The 19,885-nt window shown below is 43.3% G+C and overlaps 1 protein-coding gene across 3 annotated transcripts in view; it reads left to right on the top strand.

Moving 5' to 3' along the window:
* The window catches only part of LOC121282995 (dual specificity protein phosphatase 8-like), a 206,339-nt gene that overhangs the window by 178,974 nt on the left and 7,480 nt on the right, over positions 1-19,885 (top strand). Inside the window, exon 1 of one of the 3 annotated variants that reach the window (XM_041196883.1) lies at positions 6,809-7,263. The exons of the other annotated variants lie outside the window; for them this stretch is intronic. Coding sequence (XP_041052817.1) covers positions 7,197-7,263 — 67 coding nt within the window. The 5' untranslated portion in view covers positions 6,809-7,196. Of the gene's footprint in view, positions 1-6,808; positions 7,264-19,885 lie in introns of those variants that run through there. 3 annotated transcript variants of the gene reach the window in all.

Genomic DNA, 19,885 nt, shown 5'->3' on the forward strand with positions numbered 1-19,885 from the left:
CCCCCACATCCCATCCATGTAATCTCACCTTTATTGCTGACTAATTAAGGTCTTTGAAGAATTTGCAATGAAAACCACCCCCCAGAAAGGATGCAAAACAGTGTTGCTAGATCATTATTCGGTCGCCATGTAAAAATAATTCCACTATTATGTTTGGCTACATATCCCCAATAGGTCACTCTAGTTATAGTCCAAACACAGGTGACACTAGTCACACAGTTCATTTACAGGAAGAGTACACTGTGATTCATCAGCGAAAAAGCAATGAATCATTGCTTGTGATGTATGGAGCCGGAGGGCATGGAGCCAAAGACATCCTCCCAGTTGTCACTCGAGAGAAGACAATACCAGTCCGACCATCAGCTTCATTCTGGTTGCTAATTTTAATAATGGCCTCTCAGTTGAAATGTTGAGGCAGAAACCTCGAAGTTCTGACCTTCATGACATCCATCACCGTGTTTGGGAAATGAGGCCTGATCACCTGAACTCCACTCAAAGCATTTCTGTTCCTCACACTGACAATGCTGGAGGCATTAATGGCAGGACTGAATCAATCTCTCATTGACCTGGGCCAGAAACAACGTTGCTTTGCCCAAAGCTAGGCGGATTATGGAAAGATGAAACTTATTCTTGCAGATTCTGGGTTAATAAAGGTCAGATGGAAACATGACTGAATTCTATAAATACCACAGATGTAAAAAGAAAACTTGCATTTATATAGTGTCAAAGAGCTTGACAGCCAATGAAGTACTTTTGGAATATAAGCACTGTTGTAACATAAGAATGCTGGACTCAGAGTTCTATTGTGGGACACAATAGGAACCATGGAGGGCAGTGGAATACAAATACAGAAAAATGCATTGATTTTGGGGAAGTTGACCTAAAATGTGTGCTCATACCAGATTTGTAATTTCTGAATTGATCTCCTCAAACAAATCTACAGGAGAGTGGAGCCACACAACAGTTCCAATAGTATCTTCAAAGCAAGAAATCTTTCCCCTCCCTGTACTGGATTAAAAGAAATTGACTGAGAGTTGGTCCCATGCAAGAGAATGCTTGTGTCACAATCCAAAATATTGTAATGTCACAAAGCACACTGACCACAGTGGTGCACTGACCACAGTGGTACACTGACGACAATGATACACTGGTATACTGACCACAGTGGTGCACTGACTACAATGATACACTGACCACAGTGGTACACTGACCATTGTGAGACTCTGGCATACTGATCACAGTGGTAGACTGGCCACCATAGTACACTGGTACTCTGACCCCAGCTCTCACCAGTACACAGATCCCAGCTGTTATTGGTACATTGATCACAGTGGTACACTGGTATATTAACCCCAGGTCTCACTGGTACACTGATTCCGACCCTGGCTGGCATACTGAGCTCAGCTCTCTCTGGTACTTTGATCCCAACTCTCACTGGTACACTGATCTCAGCTCTCACTATTACACTGACTCCAGCTCTCACTGGTACACTGACCCCAGTTCTCACTGGTACACTGACCCTAGCTCTCAGTGGTATACTGACCCCAGCTCTCACTGGTACACTGACCCCAGCTCTCACTGGTACACTGACCCCAGCTCTCACTGGTACACTGACCCCAGCTCTCACTGGTACACTGAGCTCAGCTCTCACTGGTATACTGACCCCAGCTCTCACTTGTGCACTAAGCCCACCTCTCCTTTTTACTTTGAGCCCAGTTCTCACTTGTACACTGATCCCATGAAGCTCTCACTAGTTCACTGTTCTTCTGAGAAGCTGATTTTCAGAGTTCCAGTATCTACAGTATTTTGTTTGCTGTTCTATGTTGACAGATACTGTGAGAGTGGATCAGATCCTGACATCCCTAATCCTTCTACTTTAAGGAAGAATGAATGTGCAGCCAAGCTGCTTGTCCCATCAAAACTATCTTTCCTGTTAATGTAAGGCCTAGAGAATTTTAGGAAGCTGAGAGCTTCATCCATTCCAGTTCAGGCGGGTTCACAAACCGTGGTCATCACATGTTTTACAGACACTGATTACAACATTATCATTTAATTGGGAAGATTTCCTTTGCTATTGTGGGGACTATTTCTGCTTATATTGAGCTTTCTTTAGTTTGGACTAAGTTTCCTTTCACTCAGTGGTAATACACTCAGAATGTCTGAGTTCAGGTCCATCTTGACAATCCTGTGCAGTACTGAGGAGGTGCTGCACAGTCAGAAGTACATCTGTCAGATGAGATATTAAAGCGAGGTTCCATCTGCCCTCCACATGGATGTAAATAAAATCCCACCGGATGATTTGAAGTAGAGCGGGGAGGTGGGGGGGTGGGTGGGTGGGTGCAGTTCCCCTCGGTGTCCTGGCCTATATTTATTACTCAACCAATATTACTAAAAAACATCATCTGGCCATAATCACGGTTTCTTGTGGAATCTTGCTGTGTACAAATTGGCTGCCACATTTCCTACATTCCAACAGTAACTACATTTCAAAGGGTCGTGAATGGTGTTGTATAAATGCAAGTTCTTTCTTTGTATTTCTGGTGTCCTAATGCTGTACGTATTTTGCTATTTCTTGTTTGGTAACACTTGAATCAATCTTATTGCTGCATCAAAATAGGCCCAGTGCACAAGGCAGGATCCATCTCCCACAGCTGAAGCAGGTTGTGAGGAGAGGGTGGGGGAAAGGGGGCTTGGGAGGTGGGGGGGGGGGACGGGGGGGTCGTCTTTATAGCTCCCAAAGTTAAAAAGTAAAAATTTAAACAGAAACATATTAAACATTTTAATTAAGCCGCTGTTAAATGCTGTCGGATAAGCTTCATTTTAACAACTTTGCTGGGCTAACCTTAAACAGTCTTCAGCTGCTGCAGTGACCCATTTTAGCATTTTTATCTCCTAGCGATTAACTGGGTTCTTGCATAACCATGAGGTCACCACATTATAAGTACACATTTCCAAGACGATGACTGAGTTTTTTCCCTTTCGACACGATTCTAAATTTGGCCAGCCAGCGCTCTCACAAAAATGCAAGGAAAGAAAAAAAAATCCCGAAATGTCGTCAATGAATGTTCCCACCCAGACTGGGGCGGGCGATTGGGACAGGGTACTGGCTGAAGTCCCAGAACACTTACGTTGCAGCAGGCCTGGAAAGGCTTTGAAAAATCTTGACAAGGAGCAAATTTATAAGGAAGTGGAGAGAAACTATGCTGGAATGCTGGCTGGGCTCGCAGCTAACTTCTGGATCTTGCTTTCTGGGAGAAGGGGAGGGAAATGATGATGAGGATGATGTCTGTGGTGGTTGCAAAACATGAAAAGCAGAAAAGAACACATTTCCTTCTGAGGGCAATATGTGTTTCAAGTGGAGGTGACGAAATGCTGATAAAATGTGTGAGTTAGTCTGGGAAGGAAATGTGTTTAGTAGTGGTCACATTGGAAATGACACTCCTGGGGCTTCTGTGGAAGTGGGAGGGGGTGAGTGGGGTGTCAGGGAAAGCTATTGCTTTGCAAACAGTATTTTGAGGAGTGCCAAGCTTATCCTAAAATGCAACCATTTTAACACCACCTGGGTATTGTTTCCTACGCAGATGAACAACTTCAGGTGGTCAATGAAACAAGAGAGCTTTAAATAAACACATTCTATTTTTAGTCTGCTTTTCAGTTTTCTTCTCCACCCCTCACCCCTTTACCCCTCCCCACCCCTGCCCTGAACCCAGTAAAGCCTCACTGGCAGAGTAAGTTTGACAAGCACTCAATGTACTCTGATTAATTTATCCAGTGCCCATTATGCACACATAAATTCTTGGCAGTCAGGATCAGCAGGCAAATTGACTATTGGGGCATCACAGTTGAGCCTGACCATGACTCAGTGTGCACCTGCACACTTCCTTCTAGCAGGAATTAATGGATAATGTTGTGGAGCAGGAACCCTAACTGATTCCTGACTCCTCTTTGTCCAAGTGAATGCTAACTCTAAAGGTCCCACCATTATCTCATTATGCAACCAGATACTGCAGGAGAAATTAGGGTTTGAACCTTTGATCTTTCTGGCCTCAGAGGCTCAGCTTCACACCCAGAGTTGAATGTCTGCTTTGCTATTGGCTGAGCCAACATGTTGACTGGTGACATGGAAATCCCAGTGGTTGTTGAATATTAGCACAATGATCAGAATCTCATACCTCTGTAAAGAAAACAGACACTGAATTTTCCTGAATTGCCTCATCAACCCAATGACTGTGTTCATGAAATACTCCATTTGAATCAGTGATCAAAAAGTTGGCTGCTCGCATTTTGACTTCTCCTGAGCTCCCATAACTGGCTTCACTAGATCAAAGTAAATCCATGAAACCAAATTAATATTAGCACACTCTAATAAAACTAACACTCTAATTGATGACAGGTAACTTCAAATCACCAGAGAGTGTATCATCCAACAATCAAGAATGTGATGACACAGGAGGCCATTCAGTCCATTGTGCCTGTGTCAGCTCTTTGAAAAAAACTATTCAGTTAGTCCTACTCTCCCATTCTTTACTCATAGCCCAGCATTTATTTTGCCTTTGCAACTATATATCCAATTCGCTTTTGAAAATTGCTATTGAATCAGCTTCCATCATCCTTCAGGCAGTGCAACTCACTGCATTAAAAAAAATACTCTCCTCAACTCTCCTCTGTTTTTTTGCCAATTTTCTATTTTGGGGGAGCCAAATTGAACAAAAAGAATGAACAATGGGATTCACTGCAAACACAGGAGACACACCTTAGAAAGTAATCATTTTTCAGGGGGCTTTCTGTGGTACTGAGTGTGCAGCCTGGAATATTCCTTTCAATGGAGTTAGATGGAAAGGAATGCAATAAATTCAGCCTGCAACAGCCAAGTTAATAATTACAGTAACAAAAACAGAAAAACTCAACAGGTCTGACAGCATCTGTGGAGAGAAACAGAGTCCGTATGACTCTTCTTCAGAGCCTTTTTAACATTTACAGTGTCTGTTCTGAAGGAAGAACAAGGCAAAAACTATGAATCGCTATTAGTCACACGGTGATTGGAATTCTCTCTGTTGACACAGACACATTTCAATAAAGTGACTATGTAATTTTGGGGATCTGGATGAAAACTTTCCAACATTTTGGAAATAGTATTACTAATGTCCATTATGTAGGACTTCAGGACAGCACAACTGAAATAATTGTGTTCAGAAATTTGAGGATCACTGGGCATCTTCACCACTGAGTATCTGGGGTAGGTGGAGGCTCCTTATTCTGAATAATCCAGACATGTGCTTGTGACATCCTCTTGGGTGTCCGCCATATCGGTGGCAGGGGGAGAAGGCAGCGTTCACAACTGTTCATCTTTACACAGGCAGCCCCGGCACTGGCAGCAGTTTTCAAAGGGCATATCAGCTCCCTTTACAAAGAGGTCTCTTTCTTGCCTTGATTCTCACTTTTGTTCAGGGCTCCAGGCCAAGCAGGTCTGAATCCGCAAATAGGCCCCAATCCCACTGGCCAGGAGATTGGCATGCCTGGGCTTTCCAAATACAGTATATATTGGCTGCCTGGTTGATTCCAGGCCCTGCAGTTAAACGAGCAGTTCAGGTGGGCAGACAGAAGAGAAAATTTGTACTGTGGCTCCCAAGCAACTACAGGTGCAAAGTTCTGTGCTGCACCCGGAGCTCCTGGGATCGGCTGTGTGGCAGATCCCACGGCAACGGGAGTTGGGGATTTAACCAGTGGGAAAAGTTGGAAATTAAGTGAATGGTCAGAGATACTGAGAGCCATTGGGACCTCATTTACCCTTTCCTGTGTTACAACAGTGACTCCACTTGGAAAGTTGTAAAACATTTTGAGGCATCCTGAGATGGTGAGAGAAGTTATATCAATGAATTGAATGCCTTCCTTCCGATTTATTTCCTCCTGCCTGCTAATTATAGCAACATTATAAACGCCTTCTTTATCCGGGGGCTTATAATTTTTGCTAGAAATAGTTTGCTTATATGAGCGAGATATCTCCAAGTTAAACTATTATTAAACTGACGATAGTGCAGGTCGGACAGCTTGTGCTTACATATTGGGGCTTGCAGTGAGTCTGAGTGCTGCTGTCCTAGGGACCCGTGAGCGGATCTCCGCTTCATCAGAGCCCCTAAAGGCAACAAAGGGGCAGGTCCTGGTACTAACCACTTGGTAGTTCAAAACTGACCTTAGCATGATAGCGAAGCCCAGATTTAAATCGCAGCTTCGCTAACAGACAGACACTGGATGCTCCCTGTAGTGCAAAAAGAGCGCACAGACCTGCTCTATAAACTCCACACAAGTACAAAGGGTTAAGGGTCATTGAAGTGAAACTGCTCCTCTTTTGTACTGAGCGGGGGGCACCGCCTCGCACCACTTGAAGCGTTAAAGTGTTTAACAAGTGTCCTTCTGCTGTGTGTCCCTTTCATTCCTGGGACACAATGCATAATGCCCCACATTTAACAGCAGTCTGCATGTGTTGCACTGCTCGCCTGCCTTATGCTGTTAAATGCTGCAGATCATCCCGCTGTTTGCGTGAAAGAATGGTAGTCACTGCAGCTCGTAGTAAACAAGATTTTAAAAAAAACTCATTATTTAGCTATGGAAAATTTTGCAAATTGCAGAAAGGAAAAGAGCGATTATCTGACTGCCAAATATGCTGAAAAGTTGAAATGAAAGCGGGGGTTGGGGGGGTGGGGGTGAATTGGCACGGGATCACCCCAACAGGAAATCTTAACTGGAGTCTCACAGAAACTGCACCTTTTCCTTCCGACCGCGTGTAACCCACCCCCCCCCAACAAGCAAAAAAAAATTATATCACTTTTCGAAGACACATTGCCTGCAGGCTGAGGCTGAAAGGTAGTCGCATATTTACGCGGTGACTCAGGAGTACCGAGCTCCACACGCCTCACTCATGGGTTGGGAAGGCTGTCAGATCTGTGTGTTGTATTGTAGCCTGCTTCAGTACAGCCGGCAGTCTGCAGTCACAAAGGAGGAGGGCAGCACAGCACAGACACACAGGAGAGAGACACACACACACACACGCTCTCACATCCGAAGATCCGCTGAGACCTCCTGCAATAACGGACTAGATTTTGGTCGCCGTTCCCCCCACACCTCGCCTCCCCGCCCCCTCCGCACCGGATTATTTTTTTATTCTTTTGACATTAAAAACCCTAATCGCTGCTTTGAAGATGTACGAAACGGAGATGAAGCTGAAGATCAGAGTGAGACGGATAAAAGAGGGAAGGGAAATCCGAGGTGTGTATACGAAGCGTTTATTTTTGTATTTTAAACAGTATGCAAACTTGTCAGGTTAAGTTGCAATACAGAAGCGAGAGCCGGTATATATTGCAGCGCCTGTATTTTTTTGCACCATATGTTAGCTTTATGAGTCCCTGCTGCTGGAACCTGTGTGATATCGGTTGTAGAAAGCGGCATTGGTGAAGGAGGGAGACTACCTTGAGGTGAGGGCTTTAATGGTCAGTGATCTTGTGTTGGGATCACTGGGAGGAGATTGGAAGGTCGGCTTGCGGTGGGCAGGGAGCCCTGTACCACTGAGCTATACAAGGCAAGAGCTCCAGACCCTTGTCCCCAACTGTTTACAGCCTGAGGCATCCTTATTTATCGTAACTGCAATTCGCAGGCAGGAATGAGCAGATAACACACTTGGCAAAGCAGATGGATGGTCTCAGCGAGTGAAGGGTTAATGGAGAAATAAGAAATGTTTTAACAAGGAATCCAGCTCATCGGAGTTAACGTGATCCTGCCCATAATGTACAGTGTGACAGCTGAGAGAGAATGCTTTTTGAATTATGTAATGACTGTGCACACCCTGCAGAGGACACTCGGTGTTCTCTGACTAATGCCATGTTTAAGCAATAATGATCACACATTCCGTCTTTGTATTTTTGCTGATGGGAACAAAGGGCAAGAAAAGAGTTCTTTTTTTTCTGAATGTGAATGTTGAACCTTAAATATCCCACACGCAGTGTAAATCAGCACAGGCCTGTGATCCTTGTATCTGCCTCTCCAGGGCATATTCTGGTACAGCACAGATCGACTGATGTCATGCCTCAGGAATGGTATTAGCATCCCAAAGGCTTGCTATCTAATCGAGCCAAAACTTGCTCCAGATGAAATGATTTATTGGAACAGTTCCATGGCAACACATCTCCTGGACTGATGTCAAAGAACTGGACAAGTGTTGGGATGTTAAGGGGTGAAGGGTAGGGGGTGGAAGATCTACAACTGGGAAGCTTTGTCTGATGGAACATAACAAGTGGTTGAACTGTTGAGTGAGAGAGGTAAAGAAGCACACTGTTCTCCTGAGAGTGATAGACATAGATGGGGCCTACTGCAGCATGATGTCATCCTTCTGGCTCAGAGCAGCCAGAAGGCTTTGAACCAGCTAAAACCAAGTTCTATTGTTAAGGTGCACCCCCACCCCCTGCCCAGCAGCATGCAAGCTTATGAAGCAAGTTTCAAGTTACTTAACACAAAGTGATACTTGATTTAGGTAGCGTCTCATCAACTTATTGTAACATCTCATAACACTGCTCATTTTTTGACAGTTTTAAATAGCCAGTCCACATAACCATTCAATGCCAACAGCACTCCACAGCGAAATAAGTGCCTGAGTTACATATTTTTCTTTGGTTAGTATAAAAATCATAGAATCATGGTTTCATACTACACAGAAGAAGGTCATTTGGCCCATCATACTGGTGCTGGCTCAATGAAAAAGATACTAATTCATCCCGCTTCCCTGCTCTTTCTCCGCAGCCCTGCAAATGCCGTCTCTCCCAGTATAAGTCCAATTCCTTTTTGAAAGTTTCTCTTGAATCTGCTTCCATTAGCCTTTCAGGCTGTGCATTGCAGGTCTCAACAACACTCTGCATAAAAACAATTCTCATCATCCCTCTTGTTCTTTAGCCAATTATTTAATTATTTAAAATGTTTGTGGTTTTTTTTTTGCAACTCTGCAATTGGATTGCATTCAATTTTAGGCTACCTGAAGAATGCACATTTATTGAGGGTCTTAATGTGTGTGCTGCCCACTTGGTGTTAATTTGTTTTAAATTTACAGTCACTAGGTACAGAAATTGGAAAGACTGTTTGCTATTTGTCAAGTGCTGAGATTCACTATGCAGTATCCCATTTTCCAGGATCACTTGTGAGCTAAGATTAAAGCCTTCTAACCTGCTGATCATGTTAGTTAAATGCATTTTTGTAAAATTTTCTTTGTAGAAGTGAACTGGGGCATAAGCCTGTATTTAAGAAATTTATGCATACCCATCCATATTTTTGCAGGATAATACACAATATATGTTATTCATATAATAAAACACTATTCAAACAGCAAGGCTTGTTACAATTTAGTTTTTCTTCTTCAATAGATTTAGTTTGCATCCTTCCTACATTTGAAGAGTTGAACTAGCTGAAACATCAGGCATCATTATTCAGGTACCGGTGGATAAGCATCAAGGTCAGATAACGTTCGTGTGGTCATGTTTTTCCATATAAACTTCTGTATCATGTGCAGAGTTAACTGACCTGAAGATAATGTAGGGGGTGATACATTTGGCCTCAGCACCCCTATATTAAGCGGGGGGTGGGGTGGGAGGGCACTCTCCACATTTTGCATCCTTAAAAGGGAAGATTGATGCTTATATAATACTTTCATAACCTCAGGATACCCTAACACTTCACAGCAAATGCAGTAGTTTTTGAAGAGTAGTCACTGTATTCGTTATCCCACATTTTGCATGGACAGCCTGTTATTGGCTTTGGTTGTGATGTCACCCAATAATGGAATATCTTGCCAACAATCACTCTCAATACTCATGTGAAGAATATGCCCTAAAGATATGAGACATTTGGAATCATTTCCCCCAACAAGGCGTTATCACTTTAAAATAAATCCAGTTAGTGACAAACAAAACATTAATCATAGCTTAAAACTGTGAGCTCTGATTTGATAATGTATATTGGTGTGAATTCTGATACTGATGAGAAGGGCAGACCAAGGCTGGTCTGTGACTGTAGTGTTGTTTTGTTGTGATGTTTTTGAGCCAGTTGTTCCATTCTGCTTTACAATATTGAGCTTTTAATCTGGCTGGTGCAGTTGATCCTGTTTCTGCACCCATATCTGCCCAAAGCTGTTTAAATTCAGAATTAATTAAACAAACATTGAATGTTTACAACTTGCTGCTGACTATTTATACTTGCGTAGCACTCGATCCCAAGCCCCCAACTGAGGAACACTGCTGAAAACAGTGGACGTCTAGCTGAAAAGAAAAAGCAACAAACTCCTTTAATTTGTAACCTATCAGGTTACCACCTCCAGGTTAGCTGAACACCAGGATATAATTTAATAGGCTGCTGTCTGGCCAATTCAGTCATCCGTGTATTATGTGGGAGCAGCAAAGCTTTCCAATTAAGGAGCCAAGCTGATTTTCAGCCTCAGAATGTACCCTGACCCAACAGCCAAATGATTTATTGCTAGCTTTCGGAGCAAGGGCATTGACCTGCACCTGTGCTTTGCTTCATTCGTGATGTGATGTAATTGTCAAATCAAGGAGGTGATGTAATGCAACTAAAAGAGCAGATTGGAGCTGTGGGGGGAGGGGAGGAGAACTGAAACATTACACTGGGTGTGGATTCAGGCTGTGTAATGTTTCTGTTAATGCAGCACACTGTACAGTTCAAATGTGTTAAGTTTCTGTGAACATCCAATCACCTCCCCTTCCCTTGAACGACCATGAATCCCCAATGTTGCTAAGCAAGAACCAAGTCCTTGAGATTGAATATTCTGATATTTAAAAACAATTGTACTGAAATTTGAAGTTGATGTTGCAAGTCCAACATTGCTTCTGCTCATTTCACTGACTGTTTAAGATCAATTTTATTGTTTTGTGTGGGCTGTACTGAGCTCATTGAATGTTGTGGAATCCAAGAAAGTGAAATTGGAAGTAGGGACAATTTTTAAAAAGCTCAGGAAATGGGTGTCTATGGCAAGGCCAGCATTTATTGCATATCCCTAGTCGCACTTGAGAAGGTGGTAGTTCCTGAACTGCTGCAGCCCATGTGATGAAGGTGCTGCCAATGTGCTGCGAGCGAGGGAGCTCCAAAATTCTGACCCAGTGCTGATGAAGGAACAGCGATATATTTCCAGCCAGGCTGGCATGTGACTTGGAAGAAGAATTGGAGGTGGTGGTGTTCCCATGCAGCTTCTGCCCTTGTCCTTCCAGAGGCTGGGTGTTTGGAAGGTTCTGTCAAAGAAGCCTTGGTGCATTGCTGCAGTGCATCTTGTGGATGGTACACAACTGATGCTAGGGTGTGCCAGTGGGGGAGGGAGTGAATCTTTATGATGATCAAAAGGTGATCAAGCGGGCTGCTTTGTCCTGGATGGTGCCGAGCTTCTTGAGTGTTGTTGGAGCTGCAATCATCCAGGCAAGTGGAGAGTATTCTATCACACTCCTGATTTGTGCGTTGCAGATGGTGGACAAGATTTAGGAAGCCAGGCAGTGAGCCACTTATTGCAGAATATTCAATGTTCAACCTTCTCTGGTAGCCACAGAATTTACGTAGTTGTTCCAATTTAGTTTCTAGTCAATGGTGATGCCACCACCCACCTCCCCATAAGGATGTTGACCTGGTAGATTCAGTGATAGTAATGTCATTGAATGTGAAGGGGAGGTGGTAAGGCTTCCTCTTGTTGGAGATGTTCATTGCCAGGCACTTGTGTGGTGTGAATATTGCTTGCTGCTTCTCAGCCCAAGCCTCGACAGCCTCCTCATTCCCCTACCCTCTCCCCACCCCATGCAGTTACACAGTTTTACGGTGAGTAATTTGGCGCCTTTGTGCCATTTTATCCGTCATGTGATCAATAAACTTCCACTTGCTTCCATGTTGTCAATGCCCTGGCATTTGAAATTTTTGGGAATGTGATGATACTGTTGGAGATTATTGAGTGGGTCATTGTTTCATTCTGATGTGCAGCAGCACTTTGCGCAGGAACTGGGAGAGTGAGAGTAAAACCCCTTAGCTGAATTTCCTCTAGCCCAAGGTCACTGATGGAAACTCCTGTAAAACTCAGTGATCTGGGAAGATTTTTTCATGCATGTCAGTGTCCTTGTCTCTGTCTTTTCCACCAATTTTGCTCCTTTCTCTACTTTCACTTAATGATGACTTTTGAGCACATTTGATTTGTATGTAAGTGGTTTGTGTTCACACTCTGCAGTATTTTATGTTTGCGTACACCTGGATTTCAGGCCTGCTTTTTAGTAGGACAGCCTGTGCTGAGTGTAGAAAATGATGGTGGCTTCGGTGTGAATTAACTGTAGAAGAGGTGAGGGGAAGGCTTGTTTTCCTTTTTAAAATAGATGGTACAAGACTTATAGCAGAGAGCTAGAAAGGCACTGCACTCAGGAGGGCTGGCCTTAATAATTAGCCTCTGTCATGATGTAAAGGATCTTTTTTCAGAGTGGGTAAGGGGAAACTGCTGAGGCGACAGCTGTTAAGATCAGAGTAATTTTCCGCATCATCTCTCATAAGGCCTTTGAGGGCATATTATGAGCCTACATAGTGTGCCAGCACTGGGTAATAATCATATGGCAAACTGACAGACTGTGGGGGGATAATAAATGACTGACTGGCAAGCATTTATGAAGCCTACAGGGCGCTAAAAGGATCCTCGTTTTTATTTTGGTTTCTTAAGCAGGAAACTGGCCAGTTTCTTTCCTTTTTTTTGTTTTCTGCAAAAATTGATGGCCAGTTTTGCACAGAAATCATGAATTTGAATTCCATGGGGCTTGAGCTCATCCAGAACTCTAACTGTATCCTAACCTGTATCAAATCCTGTTCACCTATCACCCCTGCGCTATCTGAGCAACCTTGGTTCCCGGTCATCCAATGTCTGGATTTTAAAATTCTCATCTGTCCATTCAAATTCCTTTATCTGTGTAACCTCATCCAGCCCAAAACCCTCCAATAACTCTGTGTTCCCGTCCAACCCCCACTTTCTATATTCTGTCCATTGGCAGCCTTACCTTCAACTGCTAAGCCCTGAACTCTGGAGCACCTCCCTGTGCTGCTCTGCCTCTGTTCTCCTTTAAGGCAGTCCTTAAAACCTCTCCACCTCCTCAGCTTTCTCTCCTCATTTAAGATGCTGTTTAAAACCTACCTCTTTGACCAAGCTTTTAGTCACCTGACTTAATATGGCTTTATGAGGCTTAGATGTAAAGTTTTGTCTGATAATACTCCTGTGAAGTGCCTTGGGACCTTTTACAATGTTAAAGTTGTTATGTAAATGCTAAGTTGTTGTTTGCTGTTGTGTATTTAGCCTACTGAAGTCTATCTTTGCTCTAGATTTCTCCCAGTCACACAGCTCAAGAGCAAATCTCCCTATTCATATATTATGAAAATGTCATGTCTTCTTAATGGATGGACTTTTTATTCTGATTCCTTTTGGCTCAGCTCCTAGCACCCCTGCCTCTGAGTCAGAAGGTTAAGGCTGACACTCCAGTGCACTACTAAGAGAGTGCTACACTGTCAGAGTTTTGGATGAGATGTGAAACCAATGCCCTGTCTGCCACCTCAGATGGATGTAAAAGATCCCATGCACTACCTCAAAGATCAGGGGCGTTATCCCTGTGGTGACCAATATTTATCCCTTAACTAACATCACAAAGAAAACATTATCTAGTCACCATCACATTGCTGTTTGTGGGAGCTTGCCACCAAGTTTCCTACATTACAACAGTGACTTACACTTCAAAAATATTTAAGTGGCTGTAAAATGCCTTGAAATGTCCAGTGGTTAAAGGCACTATATAAATGAAACTCCTTCTTTCTTTACTCTGCACCAGCTTTGGCTGTTGGATGCTACAGTAAAGGAACAAATAGAAAATACTAAAACAAAAACAAAAACAGAATTACCTAGAAAAACTCAGCAGGTCTGGCAGCATCGGCAGAGAAGAAAAGAGTTGACGTTTCGAGTCCTCATGACCCTTCGACAGAACTTGAGTTCGAGTCCAAGAAAGAGTTGAAATATAAGCTGGTTTAAGGTGTGTGTGTGGGGGGCGGAGAGAGAGAGAGAGAGGTGGAGTGGTCTCCTCTACATTGGAGAGACCAAACGTAAACTGGGCGACCGCTTTGCAGAACAACTGCGGTCTGTCCGCAAGAATGACCCAAACCTCCCTGTCGCTTGCCATTTTAACACTCCACCCTGCTCTCTTGCCCACATGTCTGTCCTTGGCTTGCTGCATTGTTCCAGTGAAGCCCAACGCAAACTGGAGGAACAACACCTCATCTTCCGACTAGGCACTTTACAGCCATCCGGACTGAATATTGAATTCAACAACTTTAGGTCGTGAGCTCCCTCCCCCATCCCCACCCCCTTTCTGTTTCCCCCTTCCTTTTCTCTTTTTTTTCCAATAAATTATATAGATTTTCCTTTTCCCACCTATTTCCATTATTAAAAAAAAATATTTATTTATTTTTTTTTACATCTTTTATGCTCTCCCCACCCCCACTAGAGCTATACCTTGGGTGCCCTACCATCCATTCTTAATTAGCACATTCGTTTAGATAATATCACCAACTTTAACTTTAACACCTATGTGTTCTTTTGTATTATTGTTGTTGACATCTTTTGACGATCTGCTTCTATCACTGCTTGTTTGTCCCTACAACCACACCCCCACTCCACTTCTCTCTCTCTCTCCCTCTCCGCCCCCCTCACACACACCTTAAACCAGCTTATATTTCAACTCTTTCTTGGACTCGAACTCAAGTTCTGTCGAAGGGTCATGAGGACTCGAAATGTCAACTCTTTTCTTCTCCGCCGATGCTGCCAGACCTGCTGAGTTTTTCCAGGTAATTCTGTTTTTGTTTTTGTTTTGGATTTCCAGCATCCGCAGTTTTTTTGTTTTTATATAAATAGAAAATACTGCTGATTGTGCAGTAGGTCAGTGGTGACATTCTCACCTCTTGGGCCAAAAGGCTGTGGGTTTGTAGCTGCACCTCCGAGATGCGAGCATATGATGCAGTGCAGTGCAGCGAGTGATACACTGTCAGACCTTTGCATTTAGATGTTAAACTGAGACATGATCTGTCGTCCAGTAGATGTAGGATACCTGGATTTTGAAAAGGCATTTGATAACTCATGGGCCAGAATTTTCCCTCGTAGGGTGGGTTCGGCGGGAGTGGGCGTGGGCGGCCAGGAAGCCAACCACCACCCGTGATCGACTCTGCCGCGATTTCACACAGTTGGGCCAATTAATGTCCACCCTCCATGGATTGCGAGCGGCAGTGCTGAGCACTGCCTGTGCAGGTGGGGGTGTGGAGGAAGGAGAGTGGGCCTTGCGCGCAATTCGCGCATGCGCGTGATAGAGCACTTCAATCTCCCTGATGCACGGAACTGCCTCAGGAAGATTGAAGTGTTTTTTAAGAAAATTAGTAAAGACAAAAATTTAATAAAACATGTCCCCTCATGTGACTGTATCACATGAGATGGGACATGTTTTTAATTTCAAAATTAAGTTTTTATTTAATGGGTATTAGCTTTAGGAAACCTCATCCTGCTCATGGATGAGGTTTCCTAAAAACTGTAAAGGCCACTTGTCCTTTTCGCCTGCCCACCAACCATTAGGTTAGCTGGGCAGTGTAAATTTCAAGTTAATTAACTTGTTAATGGCATTAATAGGCTTTTCATTATTGGCAGGTGCTCAGCCAATTCTGGTGCGCCCACCGAATGAAACATCGCGCGTCATTTCACGCTCGGGTGTGTCACGCACGTGCTCACACACCCAGCATAATATTCTGGCCATGAAGTTGATGATAAGTTATTAGCATGGATAGAGGATTGGTTAATGGATATAGAACATAGAGTGAGCATAAACAGAGCTTTTTCAAGCTGGCTGGCAGTGAACTTTGGGGTACTGTAAGGATCAGTGCTGGTGCCTCAGCTACTTACAACCATATTAATGACTTAGATGACGAGATAGAGAGTAATGTATCTAAATTTACTGTTGTTACCAAACTAGGTGGGAAGGTAAGCTGTGGGGAGGACAGAGAGAGGGCTGCAAAGAGATTTAGACAGGTTAGGTGAGTGGGCAACAAGATGGCAGATGGAGTATACTATGGGGAAATGTGAAGTTATTCACTTTGGCCGTAAGAATAGAAAAGCAGAATATTTTTTAAAAGGTGTGAAACTTTAAAGTGTTGATGTTCAAAGAGACTTGGTGTGCTCTTGTTGGTCTTTATTGCAAAGGGATTGAAGTACAAGAATAAAGAAATCTTACTCGAATTGTACAGGGTTTTGGTGAGACCACACCTGGATTGCAGCTGGAATACTGTGTGCAGTTTTGGTCCCCACATTTAAGAAAGGATATACTTGAACTGCAGGCAGCTCAGTGAAGATTCACTAAATTGGTCCTTGGGATGAGGAGGTTGTCCTATGATGAAACGTGCTACAGAAACACAAGTTCTCACTTTTCCTTTCATGTTGCACCATTGTTGCCAGGAAACGGTTAGTGCAGCCAACTAGAAACCAATAGGGATGAACCACTTGGGTTCACCAAATCTAGCAGCCCAGAAGACTTAGTAAAAGGAGATTTCCTGGCCACTGAAGTGTTTTACAGTTGGATTGCAGCTGGCTGTGGAACACCAGCTCTTCAGGAACCAGGCAGCACTTTGTGCAGGTCTCACACAGAACAGAAGTGCCTATGGAGCATCTGAGAGACTTTTGGCCGGGACTATGACCTGGACTGTTCTATTGACATATCCCACCCTTTCAATGTATTTCAGGTGCTGACTACATGTTTCCGGCAATTTCCATTTTCATGTGAGAGATTCCACGTACATTGCCCTGTTTTGCTTTTATCTTTATGGTTTATTGTAAAAGGACCTGTAGTCAATTTTATTTACTGTTAAGTACTATTAACTGCAGGTGATCTCACAGCAATGAAGTTATTTATCTTCTGAAGGTAAATATGATAAAAGGAAGAGTTAGCAATCGTTTCCTGTCAGAGCTTTTCCCCGCTGTGCACTACTTTCACAAATGCTCAGGACATCCTGTTTATTGGTTAATACCTTTCAACCTTTCTCTGCCTGGTTGTCCAGTTTTCCTGACGTCTAGGTGCAAAAAAGAACTTGAATTTATAAAGTGCCTTTCAGGACCTCAGGACTTTCCAGCTGGCTGTGCACTTTTGAAGTGTAGTCACTGCTGTAATGTAGAAAATGTGCAGCATAGGAAGCTATCACAAGCAGCACTAAAATGATGACCAGATCAACTGTTTTTCTATGAAGGGTCACGAGGACTCGAAACGTCAACTCTTTTCTTCTCCACCGTGCTGCCAGACCTGCTGAGTTTTTCCAGGTAATTCTGTTTTTGTTTTGGATTTCCAGCATCCACAGTTTTTTGTTTTTATCTCTGTGTTTTTCTGTGATGTTGATCGAGGGTTAAATATTGGCCAGAACACTGGGAATAACTCCCCTGCTCGTCATCAAAATAGTGTTGTGAGATCTCTTACATCCACCTGAAAGGGCAGACTGGGCCTCGGTTTAATGTCTCATCCAAAAGACAGCACCTCTGTCAGTCCTGCATACCCTCAATAGTGCACTGGCATCACTCTAGATAATGTGCTTAAGTCTCTGCAGCAGGACTTGAGCCCACAATCGTTTGACTCTTACAGTCAAGAGTGCTACTGCTGAACCAAAGTTTAAGTAAGTCAATGTAACATGATGTTACCAACCCTCCAGCTCCACTATGGCATGAGTACCTGGTTGAGATTCAGTTTGCCAGTCTTTCCGCTCTTTTGCTAACCAATAGAATATGCAGTTCAGAGCAGGGGCAGAAAACTATCATCTTTTAAAATAAGCTTGTAATAAGAGTTTGATATAATGGATTATAGAGATTTAATTCATGGCTGGTACCAGAAGTTACTCTGAGTTACAGCTTTGATCTTTAAACCCTGGTAAATAAACATTTTATACTCCTCTTTATCATGTATGATACCGGGTGCTCTTTGTTTTGGTAATTTTACATTTTTATATAAAATCAGCTCTGTATTTGCATTAGGCAACACAGCAGGTCCAATTGAGGGGAGTTTGAATCTTAAGTAAGCTGCACTCTCTAAACTGAAAAAGAATGGTTTGGATTGCAGATGTTTAAAGGTGATTCAAACACAAAAACAAATGCTGGTCTTAACCTCAATTGCAGACTTCCTTTGCAAGTACTTATCTTCTCACATAGCTGTACTAATATTTCAGTGACCTTTTGACTTTGGAGATTAATAACACTGAAAATTGTAAAATGACTGGGTTCCACTTCAGCACATGATCGTGGCATCAGTTTTTGTCAATTCAGTTTCATCAACTCATTTGACTACAGCAGAAGCAGTTCTCAAGTGCCGGTTATCAACATAATGAAAGTGTTTCTGTTGAGGTGGGTGTTGGAAGTTCTGCGGTCTGTTTGAACGGTTCTCATCAGTCATTAAGAGTTGTGTAAATTTACACAGTGTAGCAGGAAAGATTGAATCATTCTTAAGTGAAGCTGTGGTCATGTGGGCTCAGCTGCCGGTTTTTGCATAACGTCATTTGGCTTTGCACACCTGAGAGAGGCTGTCTCTCTCTCTCTCTCTTTCTCTCACACACACCACACACACACTGTGTGCCTTCCTCCAGCATTTTCTGCTCGGTTACAATGCAGTGCTTTCTCCCTCTGGAAGCGGAGACAGGTAGGAACCCTATTCTGGGGGCTGGAAGGCTACATTTGCCTCCAGCTACCAAACAGTGTCATGTCAGCTTGTCTCACTAGCATTCTTTACTTTCATTGCTTCACCACCGTCGATATCTTCCTGGGAGAGTTTAAGCTGCAGTTGTTATGTTTTAAGAAATACTTCCCCAGCATTTTTTCATGATTAGCTGAAGCACAAAGACCTGAAAGTACCCAGATCTGATTCTTGGTCCATGATCTCAGCTTGGAGGGTAGTGAGGGTGGTGCAGTTGGCCTCAGTGCCCTTGGCTGAGGAAGAGGTGGGAATATGTGAAATTAGCTGACACTAGTGCTGCTAATTGCTATCTAATTAGTAGTGTAAGAAAGTGTGTGTGTGTGTCTGTGTGTAGTGAAGGTGGTGGTAACTGATGTTGGGGATGTTGGTCAGGGGGGAAGTCATTGGACATTCGATATGGAGCTTAAGATTATGTTTGGGTTGTGAGATCCCCTCATGGTTATATGGCCTGTCTCTACATGCACTGAAGGAGGTCCACTTCCCTTAATAAGAAAGCGGTAGCCTGTTCCTGTGGAAATACATTTCAGTGTTCATCAGGGCTTTGTGGGGCTCTGTGAAGTGCACAATGTGCCATACCTCCACAGTGCAGCTTAGTGACCAAAGGTGCTTTGGGATGAACAATGTTCTAAGTCATTGTGGGGGGTGGGGCTGGGGGGAGCGGTACAGGGTTTGAAGGGCACAGCTGAGAAGGCAAACCCCCATCCTATGCCCCTTGCTGCAAGCCATAGTCTTTCAGTGTGGTTGTGCAAATATATCTCAACATCTTTCCAAGTGACTTTGAGTTATTGCACAATGAGGAGATTAGTGTTCATTCAAAGTTTTGCAATCTATAAAGCAATAGCTCACAGAACCAGGTTTGATGTGAATTGGCAGGATTCCTGGAGCTGAGAATTTCTGTCACAAAAAAATATGAATTGCAGGAAGGTCTTTTTGCTGCTTTTCACTTGTCAGACCTGGTTCCAACCTAAGTTTGGTTAAACTGGTTGAGTTTTGGATCAGTGCCTGTTGAGGATTATGGTGAAGCAGACAAAGTCAGGTAGTATGAGTTAACAATGCAATCATGTTTGTTTTCTATTTTGTTTCTT

The sequence above is a fragment of the Carcharodon carcharias genome, chromosome 10 (genome assembly GCF_017639515.1).
Source record: "Carcharodon carcharias isolate sCarCar2 chromosome 10, sCarCar2.pri, whole genome shotgun sequence".
NCBI classification, from domain to species: domain Eukaryota; kingdom Metazoa; phylum Chordata; class Chondrichthyes; order Lamniformes; family Lamnidae; genus Carcharodon; species Carcharodon carcharias.